The sequence below is a fragment of the Saimiri boliviensis genome, chromosome 14 (assembly GCF_048565385.1).
Source record: "Saimiri boliviensis isolate mSaiBol1 chromosome 14, mSaiBol1.pri, whole genome shotgun sequence".
NCBI lineage: Eukaryota > Metazoa > Chordata > Mammalia > Primates > Cebidae > Saimiri > Saimiri boliviensis.
In genome coordinates this window covers 58,942,666-58,958,262 of record NC_133462.1, presented here as the reverse complement: position 1 = coordinate 58,958,262, position 15,597 = coordinate 58,942,666, and the positions used below count along the sequence as shown (strand labels likewise).

Below are 15,597 nucleotides of genomic sequence, written 5' to 3'. Positions count from 1 at the left end.
CACATAAAGAAAGGTGGGCACGGTGGCTCACGCCTGTAATCCCGACACTTTGGGAGGCCAAGATGGAAGGACTGCTTGATCACAGATGTTCAAGTCTACAGTGAGCTGTATCATGACATGGGACTCCAGCCCGGGCAACAGAAACTCCATCTCTTTAAAACGAACAAACAAAAAGATGATATATTACATAGAAGTAAGCAATAATAAGAAGCCAAGAACCATAGCTAATTTCTCATCAGAAATAATGGAGGCCAGAAGACAAAAGAGTGACATATTTAAATTGTTGAAAAAATTATGATTCCATTTATATAAACAAATTTTTAAATGGGAAAATACTTACATTGTGTTAAAAGTCAGGATAGTGACTACCCTTTAGAGAGTAATGATGTGAAGTGGGAAGAAGGAGGGTTGATGGGATACTAGTAACATTCTTTCTTCATCGGTGTGCTGATTATATAGTTGTGTTCAGTTTCTAAAAATTCATTGAGCTGTACACTTTATAATATGTACACTTTCTCTAAGTATTTTATACTTTCACAAATAGTTTAGGGGAAAAACTTTGTAAAATACATGACAGGTTCAGAGAAAATACACATCTAGGGCCTACTACAGTGGATGGTATTCATAGTGCACATTTTATGAAAGATTACTATTATTATTTTGTCATCATATCCCACAGAATGTTTTGAGAGATCTAAATAAACCAAAAACCCCAAGCTCCCTTGGGAGGTAAATCTTACTCCTCAATTTGATTTTCAAGCTCTTTTAAGCACCTAGCAGCATGATGCTATGTATATAGCATTCATTGAAATACTTACTAAATTAGTATAATCTCCTAATTTAAGATAGTATTCAAATACAAGGTTGCAAATGGACACTTTTATTTTCTGTCTACTGCATCTCTTTCCCATGTTCCATTTCCCATATTCCATTCCTCTTCAGATTCCCGTAATAATCCTTTGATTTATACAAATCAAAGTACTATTATACCTTTGAATGTTCTAAATATAGCACCTTGAGCTCTTTCAGAAAAGGCAGATACCTAAGAACTAAAACACCAAAAAGGCAAACACACAAACTAACCTAAGCAAAAGACTACAGACATCTTTGATGCACACATTCCCTTTCAGCTACATCTTCCTAAGTCCCAAAAAATGCCTGGACCACCCAGAGAGCAGCCTCAAGGGAGAGCACACAGATGCTGCTGACCCAGTGTCACAGAAACCGAAGCTAAAACACCCCCAACAACACTCGCTGCAAAGCTCCCATCAGTGTTGGCTTTGGCAGCAAACCTGACGCCCCTTATCAGCAGAGATACCTTTGAAGTAGCTGGCAGCCTTCCATCCCCTACTCAAATAAGCTCAGCTTCACATCCTATTCTTTTCTCCAAAGAGGATCTTTTCATCAGATATGAGAAAATAAAGCTCAATTAATTAGAATAGATTTTTGCTACCAACAAGATAAATTGGGCAACTGGAACAGCTGTCTGTAAAGCACTGTACAACACTGTTAGTGACCATGCCATAATGTGGAAGAAATTCAGTCCAATAACTGATACTGAGTTCAGAGAAGCAGGAGGGATATGGTGGATGGGGAAGGGAGGGAGAGTTAAATCACTCCATCTACTCCTTCTCCCAAAAGTTAAACGCTTTCTCAAGGGGCCAGAGCACAGGGACACAGCCTTTGGAAAACCACACTTCCTCCATTCTCAATCAACAGCACCTACCAGGGACATTCAACTATACCAGCCTTGTGGGTCATTTCTTCTCCTCTTCTTATTTATCACCATCACGCCACCCAACATGCCTTCTCACATTACCATCATCCTCTCTCCTCACACATGCCAAACAGGTGGACTCAAAACACACCATAGGAAATCCTATCCCAGTCCAAAGGGATACCAGATAGGTAACATGCACTGCTTTTAGCTGTAAATCTCCTTTATCCTTTTTAACTACCACGCTCATTTCCTTACTGTGAAAAGAAATCTGACTGTTGTGGCAATGTTCTTGTGATCACTAATGGCAAAAGGACATGTTTAACATCTGAGGGCCTTGGAGAAAAGTATTAACTGAGCCTCTTACATTCCTTCCTCAGCACTCTTCTTGAAATCTCCACTTCCTGCAGTGTGAAGAAAGCCAGATTCACCCTTTGTCACCAGATTAGCTTATCTGAAGTTAACTTCACCCTTCCTCACCCTCCAAGAATAAAGTAAGAAACCACATCAGAAGGAAATGACTGGTGAAAAGATGTATCTTTGTATATTAAATAGCTGTAATGTAGCTTCCTGATGCTTGACTAATTGAGGTGTTAATTCTGACTTGAGAATCTTTTTCATGAATGATTTTAAAGAAAAATTTGGATTTTAAAGGTATTAAAATATTTTTGTTTTGTACAAGAGTTTGTTGCTCTGTATGACTCCTGTATGCATTGTATATTGCAATTTATTACTGTCAGAGATTTGTAGACAGTTTCTTATTTTCATATTGAATCATGTTACTTTTGTAATTCAAGTAAGCAGCTGGGTTAATTCACGATGTTTGCCCTTTTAATAAAATATAAGGGTAGAAGCCGGGCGCGGTGGCTCACGCCTGTAATCCCAGCACTTTGGGAGGCCGAGGCGGGTGGATCACGAGGTCAAGAGATCGAGACCATCCTGGTCAACATGGTGAAACCCCGTCTCTACTAAAAATACAAAAAATCAGCTGGGCATGGTGGCACGTGCCTGTAATCCCAGCTACTCAGGAGGCTGAGGCAGGAGAATTGCCTGAACCCAGGAGGCGGAGGTTGCGGTGAGCCGAGATCGCGCCATTGCACTCCAGCCTGGGTAACAAGAGCGAAACTCCGTCTCATTAAAAAAAAAAAAAAAAAAAAAAAAAAAAAAAATATATATATATATATATATATATATATATATATATATGGGTAGAGTTCAAAAAAAAAAAAAAAAAAAGAAACTACAATGGGTTGCCTAAACTAGCCTAGATGCTTTAACACTGTCTGTTGCAGAGGCAAACATGGCTCACATACAGATAGACAGGACCTTAGAGCTTCAGATATTCTCTGTGCTCTGTAGTTTCCCCAAGATGGAAAACAGTGCAGCAGTGATTCTCAGCCCTGGCTGTAGGCAACAATCACCCAGGCCCTATTCCAGAAACACTGACTCAATTGTCCTGGGGTAGGGCCTTGGCATGGGTATTTTCAAATTGGATCAACTTTATTGATGCATCATTTACATAAAATAAAATGTACACCATACTTTCAGTGTTCAATACTATAAATCCTGTCTAATGTGCCACCATGATCAAGATTATATAACATTATAAAAATGTTATAAAACGTCATTTAAAATGTTATATAATGTAGGCTATAAAAACCCTACAAATTCCCTTGTGTCCCTTAGCAGTCAATCCTTCATCCCCACCCTGGCTGCAAGGCAATCAATGACCTATTCTCTATCATATAGTTCAGATTTGTCTTTTCTAAAATTTTATAGAAATGGAATCATACAGAATGTACTCATTGTGCTTGGCTTCTTTTTATCAACATAGTGTTTTTTGAGCTCATTTACATTGTATCAGCATTTCCCTTCTTCTTATTGCTGAGTAGTATTAATATACGGATACACCACGATATGTTTTTCCATTCTTCTGTTGATGGACATTTGGGTTGTTTCCAGTTTGGGCTACTACGAATAAAGTACCTATGGAAGCTGTAACCAATTACGCAAATGTAGTAGCTTAAAACAACATACATTTGTTCTCTTAGAGTTCTGGAGGTCAGAACTCCAAAACCAATTTCACTGGGCTGAAACCAATGTGTCAGCAGGGCTGCTTCTGCTCCGGAGGCTCTCAGAAAGAATCCGTTTCCTTGCCTTTTACAGCATCTAGAGCTGTATTCATTGGCTCACAGCCACTTCCTCTGTATTCAAAGCCAGCGGCATAGCATCCTCTCTCTATGACTCTGCTTCCCTTTGCTTCTATCACATGACCTTCCTCTCTTTTATCTGTAATCTCCTTCTTATGAGGACATTTGTGATTGCATTTAGGGCCCACCTGGCTAATCAAGCATGATATCCCCATCACAAGATCCAGAAATTAGTCATACTTGCAAACTATTACATTATTACATGCATTAGGTAACATTCACAGGTTCCAGAGGTTAGAATATGGACCTCTTTTTTTTTTGAGGGGAGCATTACTCAGCCCATCACAAAAGTTTTATGAATATTCAGGTGCAAGTCTTTGTTTAGACATATGCTTTTATTTCTCTTGGGTAAATGCCTATAAATACCTGGAATTACTGGGTCATAAGACATAAGTACATACGTAACCTCATAAGAAATTGCCAAACTATTTTCCAAAGTGGTTGTATGATTTTCACACTCTCACCAGCAATATATGAGGGTTCGGCTGACTTTCTTAACACTTGGTATTGCCAGCTGCTTTAATTTTAACCATCCTAGTGAGGCTATGGTGTATCATCTTACAGTATTAACTTGCACTTCCAAGATGATTGATGATACTGAGCATATTTTCATGTGCTGATTGGCCATGTATATATTTTTATTCATGAAATGTTTATTAATTTTTTTCCATTTTTTAAAATCTGGGTAGTTTGTCTTATTACAGTACAGGGGGCCCTTCCCTTTCAGGTAGCCGCTGCAAGGGAGAGAGGCACACATGTCAGCATTTTTCTACACACTTATCAGAAAGATCAAAGGCTTTTAGGATTCCCCTACTGCTACTTCTCACAACTTCTAAGAACTTAAAAGGAGAGCCAGGTGGGAAAGTGGAACATGAAAGTGGTCAAGGATGGCGACCATCGGTGCACAGCAACACAGAAAGGCATTTAAGCCCCTGGATGTCTGCAGGCAGGCCTGGCTAATGTCAGGCCTTCCTCATGAGCCGGGCAGAGCAGAGTGTTCTCTGAACTCCCCCAGAGAAAGGGAAACTCCTCTTCATGGCCTGCTAAGTAGCGGGTGCCTTCCCAGGCACTGGGGCTACTGCAAGGCCTGCCTGCTAAGTAACAGGGCACCTTCCCAGGCACTAGCGCTATCACGAGGCTCTCAGTCTCATCTCCTGATCACTTCTCACAATGTCCCTTTGGTTCCTAATTCTATTTCACCTGGTTGTTTCTATACTATAAGACTAAAATGTTTTTATGCTATAATACTAAATATTAATAATAAAGAATAATGATTTAATAAGATTGATTATATAATTTAATATATGATTGTTTCTAAATATATTTGGTGTCATTGTTAAAACTAAGTAATCTGTTATCTATTATACTGGGACAGATTGTGCCTTCACAGTCTCTTGCCTTGGCACCTGGGCAACTTTCTGCCTACATACTGAGTTCTCAGAGTTCTTTATTCTATATTCTAACATAATTCCTTGTCAGATACATATTATAAATATTTTCTCATGGTCTGCATCTTGTCTTTCATTTTCTAAATAAAGTCTTTCCAAGAACAAAAGTCCAAGACTTGATGAAGTCTGATTTATCCTTTTTAAAATTTTATAGTTCATGCTTTTTATATCCTAAGAAACCTTTGTTTATTCAAGGTCACAAAGATTTTTTTTAAACTCCCCAAGTAACTTTCATGCCCAGGCAAAGTTGAAAGCTACTGGTCTACAGAGAATCTGACTTGGCTTCTTCAATTTAACCTAAGTTTTTGCCACAGTAACTTAAGCATCCTAATGGCAAAAAAGGAGTACAGTTCACCGGAGTGCTATAAAAACAAGGAAGCAACTGAGTCTTAGCACTGTCTGAAGTGACCAGCTTCCAAGATTAAGTGTGAGCAGCTGTGAAGAGCTAGAAACAGGGATTTGAGAAAGCAAAGTCAGGGGTAGTTTCAGCGTGCTCCAGCTAAGTAAAAAGAGAAAACAGGATTATCCTCTCTCCCACAGAAAAAAGCACACCCAAGTTTATTTCAGTTTAAACTGAGCAAAGCGGAAACATTATTTCTGTTTTTGGTGGGCTTCCTTAGAACATGCCTCTCACAGAGACCACAGGGAGATGGGAGTCAAACTTGGCAGGTTTTGGCCATGGTTTTTGAAGCCACCGCATTAAACAAATGAAGGTGGTAGCAATAATATTTGCCCAAACCTTGGTTCCAACAGAGGTTAGACAGACTGAGCTTTCATTACATGAAAGGAGATGTCAGGAGCACCAAACGGGCTCAATTTTCCCTGGAGTCCTAGACAAAGTCAGTCTGTTTCTAAGCTGTGGACAGGAGGCTGCATTCTCCAGATGCTATATTTAGCTAAAGGAATCTCCAACATAGCTTCATGCAAAATGTAAAATATGTCCCAGCAGAATTACCACAAACCAGAGGGCTAGCAAAAAGCATCCCTTAAGAGGGTTCAATAGCATAGAGGGGCCAATTGTATAGCAACCCTGACATCCCCAAATTAGCTAAATTAACTGTGAGCCAGATATTTGGCTAGTTCTCACATTTAATGAGTCCTTGTTTCCCTCTACAGAAGGCAGAGATATTCTGCCCCTGGGGAGTGTAAACACGCTGCCCTATTTCATTCCCAACTTCCAGCTACTTGCCCTGAACCCAGGTAGGAAAAATAATCCAATGTTGATGTTCAACATCTCCACACTCTTTGAAGGTTTATGTGCATAAGAAAAAATTAGGCTAATTCTATAACTAAGTGAAATATCTGAATTCAAAGGAAAAGAGAAAGTCCAGGATTTTCTCATCTCTGTACAACATACTTAGAGAATCCTAATACAGTGCGTAGATGAAAACGTTGGCTTCTAGAGCCAGGTGACTGGAGTTAAACACTAGCCTCATCTCATTTTTCTTAATCTCTCTCTCTCTCTCTCACTTTTGAGACAAAGTCTCACTCAGTGGCCCAGGCTGGAGTGCAATGGCATAATCTCTGCTCACTGCAACCTCCGCCTCACCGGTTTAAGCGATTCTCCCACAACAGCCTCTGAGGTAGCTGGAATTACAGGCACCCCTCATCTTGCATGGCTAATGTTTGTATTTTTGTAGAGAAGGGATTTCACCATGTTTGCCAGGCTCGTCTTGAACTCCTGATCTCAGGTGATCTGCCCAGCTCGGCCTCCCAAAGTGCTGGGATTATAGATGTGAGCCATCGTGCCTAGCCCTCTCTCTCTCTCTCTCTCTCTCTTTTTTTTTTTTTTGTTTTAAAGAGACAGAGTCTTGGTCTGTTACTCAGGCTAAAGTACAGTGGCATGATTTAGATTACCGTAGCTTCAAAATCCTGGGCTCAAGCAATCCTTCCTGCCTCAGCCTCCTGAGTAGGTGGGCCTACCTACCTAGTGTGTGTACCATCATGCCTGGCTAATTTTTTTTGGGAGGGAGAGGGTAGAGATGGAGTCTTGCTATGCTGCTCAGGCTTCTATTATCATAACTTTTGCAGTGAATTACTTAAGTTTTATAGATTAAAAAAAGATTTTTTAAAATGTTGACTTTTGCTAGAGACAGACTCAAAATCGCATAAAGCACAGGAATCTACAGCCATACCAAAAATTAAGGTATCTTTTCTAACCCTATGTCCCCAGAGAAATGGTTTCTTTTAGCACAGGAGCCAAATTTACTAGTAAAATGTATCCATTTTATATATTTGAATACCAATTTGGTATTTCTTGTTTGCTGACACTGTAGATATCAGCATCTGAAAGAATGTTTCATTCCTCAAGAAATGTGGTCTTCATTTGCTTAAGCTAGCCCTCTCCACACCCATATTCACTTTTGTTTGTCCTTATCTCTGGGATTACAGTTTACCTGTCATAATTTCACAAAGGTAACCTCACAACCAGAAGGAAGCCCCCAGTGTAGGATCCCCTTATCATCACAGAACTGTGGTATCCTGATTTGGAAGGCACCATGGAGAGCGTATAGACCACACTCTTTTTTTAAAGTTTAAGGAACTGAGGTATAGAAAGAAGTCATTGTCCAAGTCATTAAAGCAGAACTAGGCCCAAAAGAAAGAATCACTTGGAAAAGACCTTTCTTCTGACAGCACAAAACAAGTCCCAGGAAAGATTCATGAAACTACAGAATGGCCAAGGACATTCCTTAGGTCTCTTATCTGATACTATATCTTAACCAGTAGGATTCGAATTCTTCATGTGCAACACACTCTAAACAAAACAGGGGTGGGGTGTGAAGAATGTTTCTTTGCCCATTACTAGAAAGCAGAGAGGCTCTTTATCCAGTCGAAACAGAAGGAATGTGTGTGTGTGTGTGTGTGTGTGTGTGTGTGTGTGTGTGTGTGTCAGGGTCTCACTCTGTTGCCCAGGCTGGAGTTCAGTGGCATGATCACAGCTCACTGCATTCTCAAACTATGAGGTCTCGCTCTGTTGTCCAGGCTGGAGTAGAATGGCATGATTACAGCTCACTGCATCCTCAAACTCCTGGACTGATGTAATACTACCACCTCAGCCTCCCAAGTAGCGGTGGCTACCAGAACAGGCCACCATGCCCAGCTAACTTTTAAAATTTTTTTAGAGACAAGGTCTTGTTATGTTGCCCAGGTTGTTCTTGAACTTCTGGTTTCAAGCCATTTTCCCACCTTGACCTCCTGAGTTGTTGGGATTACAGGCATGAGCCACTGTGCTTGGCTGAATCTATTTTTACGATGTGCCAACCAGCTTCTACCTTAGAGTTCTCTGCCTACATGGGAACCCGTAAGGGAGGGAGAAAAGAGATGATTCACTCTGTGGGATAGTAATCATTGCCATTCAACAACCCCATGCCTGTCTCTAATCAACTACAACTTAATCAATTCAAAGTTACAAAGATCAAGAGAAAGTCCTATGATGCTGCAACTATATACAACAGTATGAATAAATCTCACAAATAATATTGAGTGAAAGAAACCAGACACAAAAGAGTACATACTGTGCAATTCTATTTATATAAGGTTTGAAAACAAGCAAAGCTAATCTCTGCTGTTAAAAGTCAGGAAAGTCATTGTCCTTGGGGATTTAGGGTGGCGAGATGACTAGAAGGGAATATGAGGGGGTTTCTAGGGTACAGAAATGTTCTGTTTCTTGGTCTGGGTGCTAGTTACACAGGTGTGAATTCAGTTTGTAAAAATGCATATAGCTATTAAATTATGATAGACATACTTTTCTTCAGTGAGATGTAATACATGAACAGTCCTGTGAGAAATAACAAGTTTTTCCTCACAATCTAGCATAGTAATACACAGCTTAAGGAGGTCAAAACTGAGCCCATGACTAGGAACATCATTCACAGATGAATTTTTTTTCTGGAGGTCATGTGCCCCACACCTTGTGTATATGCCATGCACTTAGGCCTTTGGTTAAATATGCGTATGGCACTTGAAGAGTCAGGAACACTTGTGGCTTTGATATCTGGCTGCCTTCAGTATAAGCACCTCTGAGATCTGGAGAGGCTATTAAATTCTCTCAGCTTGGTTTTTCTCTAATCTTCTAAGGTTGGGAGAAAAGAGAGCTGAGAGACTGGGTGAAGTCTAACAAGGTGAACAGATCTTATAAAAGTTTTTTTCTCAGATGAACAAAAAAAAACAGAGAAGGAAGTGATCAGTCAAGCCCTTTCCTTCTTGAGATAGTCTAAGTGGCTGTCAAGGTCATAGAGATGAACTGTCAAAATTTCACCTAAATAGGTTTTCATTTTAGTCACACACACACATCACCAAGTATTGAAGAATAATTCAAATTAATAACAAGCAAGCTGAAGCTGATGCTGGAAACCATGGAGGAGATGGTGAGAAGTACTCTCACCCTAAAATGCGGTGTGGCCCCAGCCACAGCACAGCCAGGCTACTAAAAATAGCCAGTGAGCTCTGGGAGGAGTTATCTTTCTCTGCCTTCTTTCTTTCTTAGGTGATTTTTCTCAATATTCTGTCTCTAAGACATAGGAAAAACACCTTCATGGATGCAATTAGGTAGATAGAAGATTCCAGCTCAGTTATTTGATCAAGTGGGTAATTACAGAAAAAAATCAGGTATTAATTCCAGATCTGGTAAAATCTAGAAAACTTCCTAACTGAGAATTGGAAAACAATCAAGCGCTTTGACTATGTAGACTACAGTCCTGTTATCAGAGTCCTTTCTCTCACACTTTCAAATATTAATAATGGATTTTGTCACCTGGAAACTGATGAATTCTAAATAGCCCTCTATAATCTCTTTCTACCTGTAACTTATAGGAAGATTATTTGCTTTCTGGAAAGTCTTCTAGGAATGTCAAACTTAAATGGTAGACATGGCATATCACATACAATGGTTGGGGCCTTCACCGCTGTCTGTAACTAAACCTCGTGAATAAACGATTTTACTGAGAGTTCAAGCTGAGAGAGCTTAGAAAACAGCTTCCTGGGTTTCCAAAAGGCTAGTTCCACCACTGAGAGGTAAGGTGAATTGGCTCCTTAAGATTTTCATGATTATTTAGAGTTTTCCTTAGTCAAAATGTTCAACCTATACTCAAGAAAGTATGGTAACAATTGAGTTTCAGAAAGCATTCAGAGACCCAAAGACAAAGACATATCATATCAAACTTTTTTGCCTACCTTGGCCAAGATGAGACCTTGGAAAGAAAACTAAACCAAAAACATAAACATATATGAATTTGCTAAATGAACTAGAATAGGAAAACATAAAATGACACTGTAGTCCCCTTAACCTCAACAGCTTCACAAATCACTTTAAGAAAACCTTCCCAAAACGCAGTTTTTGTTCATAGATGCAGATTATGAATTACAGTGCCAGTCCTGAGTTTGTACCTTGCAAATGACTCCATTCCCAAGGCTACTATTAATTCAGCTCAGAAAGGAAGAAAAGAATGCCAATTCAAATATTTTTTCTCCACAAGTATGTGGTAGGGAATGACTAGTGGAAAGCCTATGAAGCGGGCCAGTAAGATATTCTTTTATTTTTTCTTTACAACTTTCATTTTAGGTTCAAGGGGTATATCTGCAAGTTTGTAACGTGGGTAAACTGCATGTCACAGGAGTTTGGTGTACAGATAATTTTGTCACCTGGGTAATCAACATAATATCTAATAAAATTTTTAAAATTGTATCACTGCTCCACCCAAGAACCTCTGTGACTAGGAATATCTCTGTACCTTTTTAAAGAGTCTTCCTGAGTCCTCGCTGACTTGGACAAATCGAGGAATAATATTATTCAGGTAGATGTCACTCAGGGTGGTATGGTCCCTGCTTTCCCGCTTCACCTGGTTTAAGAGGAGATTCCAGCAGTTGACTGGAGAGAGAACATTCTGATCCTTCCTGTGGAGAAACATCAAGGAAAAGAAAGTCATTGTTGATATGCAGCCAGGGCAACATCTACAACTACAGTCCATGCCCTCAAGTCACAGCAATCAAAGCCAAACCAGAAATAAAGGCTCACCTGTCAAGTTTTCCCTTTTTTTAATTTTTTTTTTATTTTTTTGAGATGGCATCTTGCTCTGTTCCCCAGGCTGGAGTGCAGTGGCGTAATCTCGGCTTACTGCAACCTCCACCTCCTGGGTTTTCAAGCCAATTCCCTGCCTCAGCCTCCCATGTAGCTGCGATTTCAGGCGCCTGCCACCACTCCTGGCTAATTTTGCATTTTCAGTAGAGACGGGGTTTCACCATCTTGACCAGGCTGGTCTTAAACTCCTGACCTCGTGATTTACCCTGCCTTGGCCTCTCAAAGTGCTGGTATTACAGGTGTGAGCCACTGCATCCAGACTAGTTTCCGCCTTTTAAAAAACTTAGTGGAGAAAAAAGGAGAAAATAAGGACAAGAAGGAGAGGAAGGGAAGAGGGGATGTAGAAAGAGAAATGGGATTATCTGTTAGGTACTTACTATGTTCTAAGAACTTGGTGAATGCTTTATAGGTATTATCTCATCTAAGCTCTATCATTTCATTCTAAGAAAAGAACTACCATTATCCCCCTTCTACTGATTAGAAAACTAAACTCAGAGAGGTTGTCACTTGTCTACAGTAAGTAAGACTAACACAGCAAGTAAGAGGGTGTCAGGCACTAGAACAACAGTTCTGCATTCTCTGGTTAGACCAGTCCTAAGCTAACTCTGAAGTCCATCACTGTAGCCACTAAGTCATTTGGTTTGTCTCTAGGATTAGAAACCAAATACAGAGATTTTTGTCTAGAGACAAAAATCACTAGAGCACTACAGACTTAAATCCCCACAAATTTATAAATTGTAGAATTCAATAAAGGCAACTTTGGAGGCATGTGCCCTTAAAAAGTTACTGAAAATGCTTGAGTTCCACAGAACACATCTAAGGAAGTTTTGATTTCATTTATCAAGCCATGATCTCATGTCTCATACAATCAAGAACACAAACCATACATCAACATATGTGCTCCTAAAATGTCTACAATTTGAGTGGAACAGTAAAATGCTAAACTGAGATACTCATTTATTTCCTTCCTTCCTTCCTTCCTTCCTTCCTCCTCTTCTGTCTGTCTGTCCTTCAGCATGAGTGAAGCAGTCAAGCGCTAAACTGAGATACTCACTTCCCTCCCTTCTTCCTTCCTTCCTTCTTTCCTTTGTTTCATTCTTTTGCTCTTTCTTTCACACAGTCTCCCTCTGTCGTGCAGGCTGGAGTGCAGTAGCACAATCTCGGCTCACTGCAACCTCTGCCTCCCGGGTTCAAGAGATTCTCCTGCCTCAGCATCCCTGGTAGCTGAGATTACAGGTGCCCACCATCACACCCAGCTAATTTTTATATTTTTAGGAGAGATGGGTTTTCACCATGTTGGCCAGACTGATCTTGAACTCCCGACCTCAAGTGACCCACCTGCCCTGGCCTCCCAAAGTGTTGGGATTACAGGCATCAGCCACTGCACCCAGCTCTAGATGCTCATTTCTAATGAAAACATTGTGATCCAAATTATTGACTACCAACTTAGCAGTAACTTAAAAAACAGAAAGTTCTAAATTTGGAGGTTAGATTTATTTAAGGAGAGAAACAAAAGCAGGAATAATTTGCAGTACTATTTATCAAGGGATACTGTACACATGTATGGGCCCTTTATACATGTTGTTTGACTTAAACCCAACAAGTATCTGATGAGGTGGGTGTTATTAACCACATTTGGCAGATGAGGAAAAGTAGATTAAAAAACTTTAAACACTTTGCTCAAGGTCATATAGCTAAAAAGTAGCAATTCAGGAATCCAAACCAAGCCTTTAACTCCAAAGTGAGTACTCTCCTTCACTGCAAATAATAATGATCTGTTTTTTCCCCTTTCCTCTCTTCCTCCCTCCAGTCAGATTCCTACTACAAAGTGAGTTGAGAGTGGCTTGGTTCTTGAGTCAGTATTGCCTCCTTTCAACACTAAAGGCTGCCAGGTTCTGGGATTTGTAAAGCATGAATTTCAACTTAGAAAGGCTTTTCCAATTCTGTAGTAATAACTATTAAATAATCAAACTACACCTACTTGGGCTTCAGAACACATCAGACAAATCAATTATGTGTCTAACCCATACCAAGAAGTTACTTCAAACCAATTAATAATAGAATACAAACTGAAACTGTTCTAAACCTGTACCCAGGTCCCAACCCCCAACCCCAGACATTGCTCTTTTGTAGCCAAAATCATTAACTCTTAAGAGTGCCGAGGGATCCAAGATGGCCAAATAGGAACAGCTCTGGAGTGCAGTTCCTAGCAAGAACAACACAGAGGGTCAGTGACCACCGCATTTCCAAAAGAATTTTTACTGCCCACAGACCAGGAGATTCCCGGGCAGAAAAGCACCAAGAGTTTCCACCATGGCTGGTTCAGCCAGTGCAATGGGTCTCCACACAAAAACTCACACAAACCTGGGTGGCTGTTTCAACTAGTGCCTGGAACACCTGGGAGGCAGAGCCACACATTCAACTGGAAAAAAGGGGGCTGAAATAGGGAACCAGGTGATCTGGCTAGGCAGATCCCCTGCCCACAAAGACCAGCAATCTGAAACACTCTGGATTGAGAGTTTCGCAGCAAGCAAGCGCAGCTGGACCCTGGATAGTCCAGCTTTGTGGAGGGAAGGGAATCTGCCATTACGGCGGCAGTCTGCCATTACTGAGGCAGTGCGCCATTACCAAGGCAGTTCTAACTATAACTCTATAAAAAAAAAAAAAATGCAAGGAAGTTCACAAAGCAGCTGCGCAGAGCCCACAGCAGCTCAGCAACACCTGTGCTGGCAGGCTGTGACTAGGCAACCTCCTTGCAGGGCAGGGCAACTCTGAAAAAAGGCAGCAGCATGTCAGGAACTTATAAAGCCCCACCATCTCAGGACAGAGCACCTGGGAAAAAAGGAGGTTATGAGTTCCACTGCAGCAGACTTAAACATACCTGCCCAGCAGCTCTGAATGGAACAACAGAGCTCACAGCTCAGCATTTGAGCTCTGATAAGGGACTGTCTCCTCAAACAGCTCCCCGACCCCGGTATATCCAGAGACACATTATAAAGGAGGGCTCAGGCTGATTATCTGGCAAGTATCCTTCTGGGACAAAGATAACAGAAGAAGAAATTGGCAGCAACCCTTACTGTTCTGCAGCCACCACAGGTGATCCCCAGGCAAGCAGGGTTTGGAGTGGACCTCCAGCAGACCTACAGCAAAGGGGCCTGACTGTTAGAAAGAAAACTAAAAAACAGAAAGAAATAACTTCATCATCAACAAAAAGGAGGTCCACTCAGAGAACCCATCCGAAAACCACTGACTACAAAGACCACAGGTAGATAAATCCACAAAGATGGGAAGAAACCAGCACAAAAATGATGAAAACACCCAAAACCAGAACACCTCTCCTCCTCCAAGGAATCACAACTCCTCATTTGCAAGGGAACAAAGCTGGATGGAGAATGAGTCTGATGAACTGACAGAAACAGGCTTCAGAAGGTGGGTAAAAACAAACTTCTCTGAGCTAACAGAACATGTTCTAACCCAATGCAAAGAACTAAGAACCTTGAAAAAAGGTTTGACAAAATGCTAATGAGAATAAACAGCTTAGAGAAGAATATGAATGAATTGATAGAGCTGGAAAACACAACATGAGAACTTTGCAAAGCATACACAAGTTCCAATAGCTGAATTGACCAAGCAGAAGAAAGGATATCAGAGATTGAAGATCAACTCAATGAAATAAAATGAGAAGGCAAGATTAGAGAAAAAGGAGTGAAAAGAAAGAACAAAGCCTCCAAGAAATATGGGATTATGTGAAAAGACCTAATCTATGTTTGATAGGTGTACCTGAATGTGACGGAGAGAACGAATCCAAGCTGGAAAACACTCTTCAGGATATTATCCAGGAGAACTTTCCCAACCTAGCAAGGCATGCCAATATTCAAGTCCAGGAAATACAGAGAACACTACAAACATATTCCTCAAGAAGAGCAACCCCAAGGCATATAATCGTCAGATTCACCAGGGCTGAACTGAAAGAAAAAATGTTAAGGGCAGCCAGAGAGAAAGGTCAGGTTACCCACAAAGGGAAGCCCATCAGATCCAGAGCGGATCTCTGGGCAGAAACCCTATAAGCCAGAAGAGAGTGGGGGCCAATATTCAACATTCTTTTTTTTTTTTTTTTTCCCCCAACATTCTTAAAGAAAAGAACTT

General features: G+C 40.6%; 1 protein-coding gene across 9 annotated transcripts in view; it reads right to left on the bottom strand.

Annotated features, from left to right (window-relative positions):
- The window catches only part of SRGAP2 (SLIT-ROBO Rho GTPase activating protein 2), a 270,134-nt gene that overhangs the window by 116,654 nt on the left and 137,883 nt on the right, over positions 1-15,597 (bottom strand). For all 9 annotated transcript variants that reach the window (XM_010341021.3, XM_003930445.4, XM_010341022.3 and 6 more), the window contains exon 4: positions 11,105-11,267. In XM_010341021.3, coding sequence (XP_010339323.1) covers positions 11,105-11,267 — 163 coding nt within the window. The remainder of the gene's footprint in view (positions 1-11,104; positions 11,268-15,597) is intronic.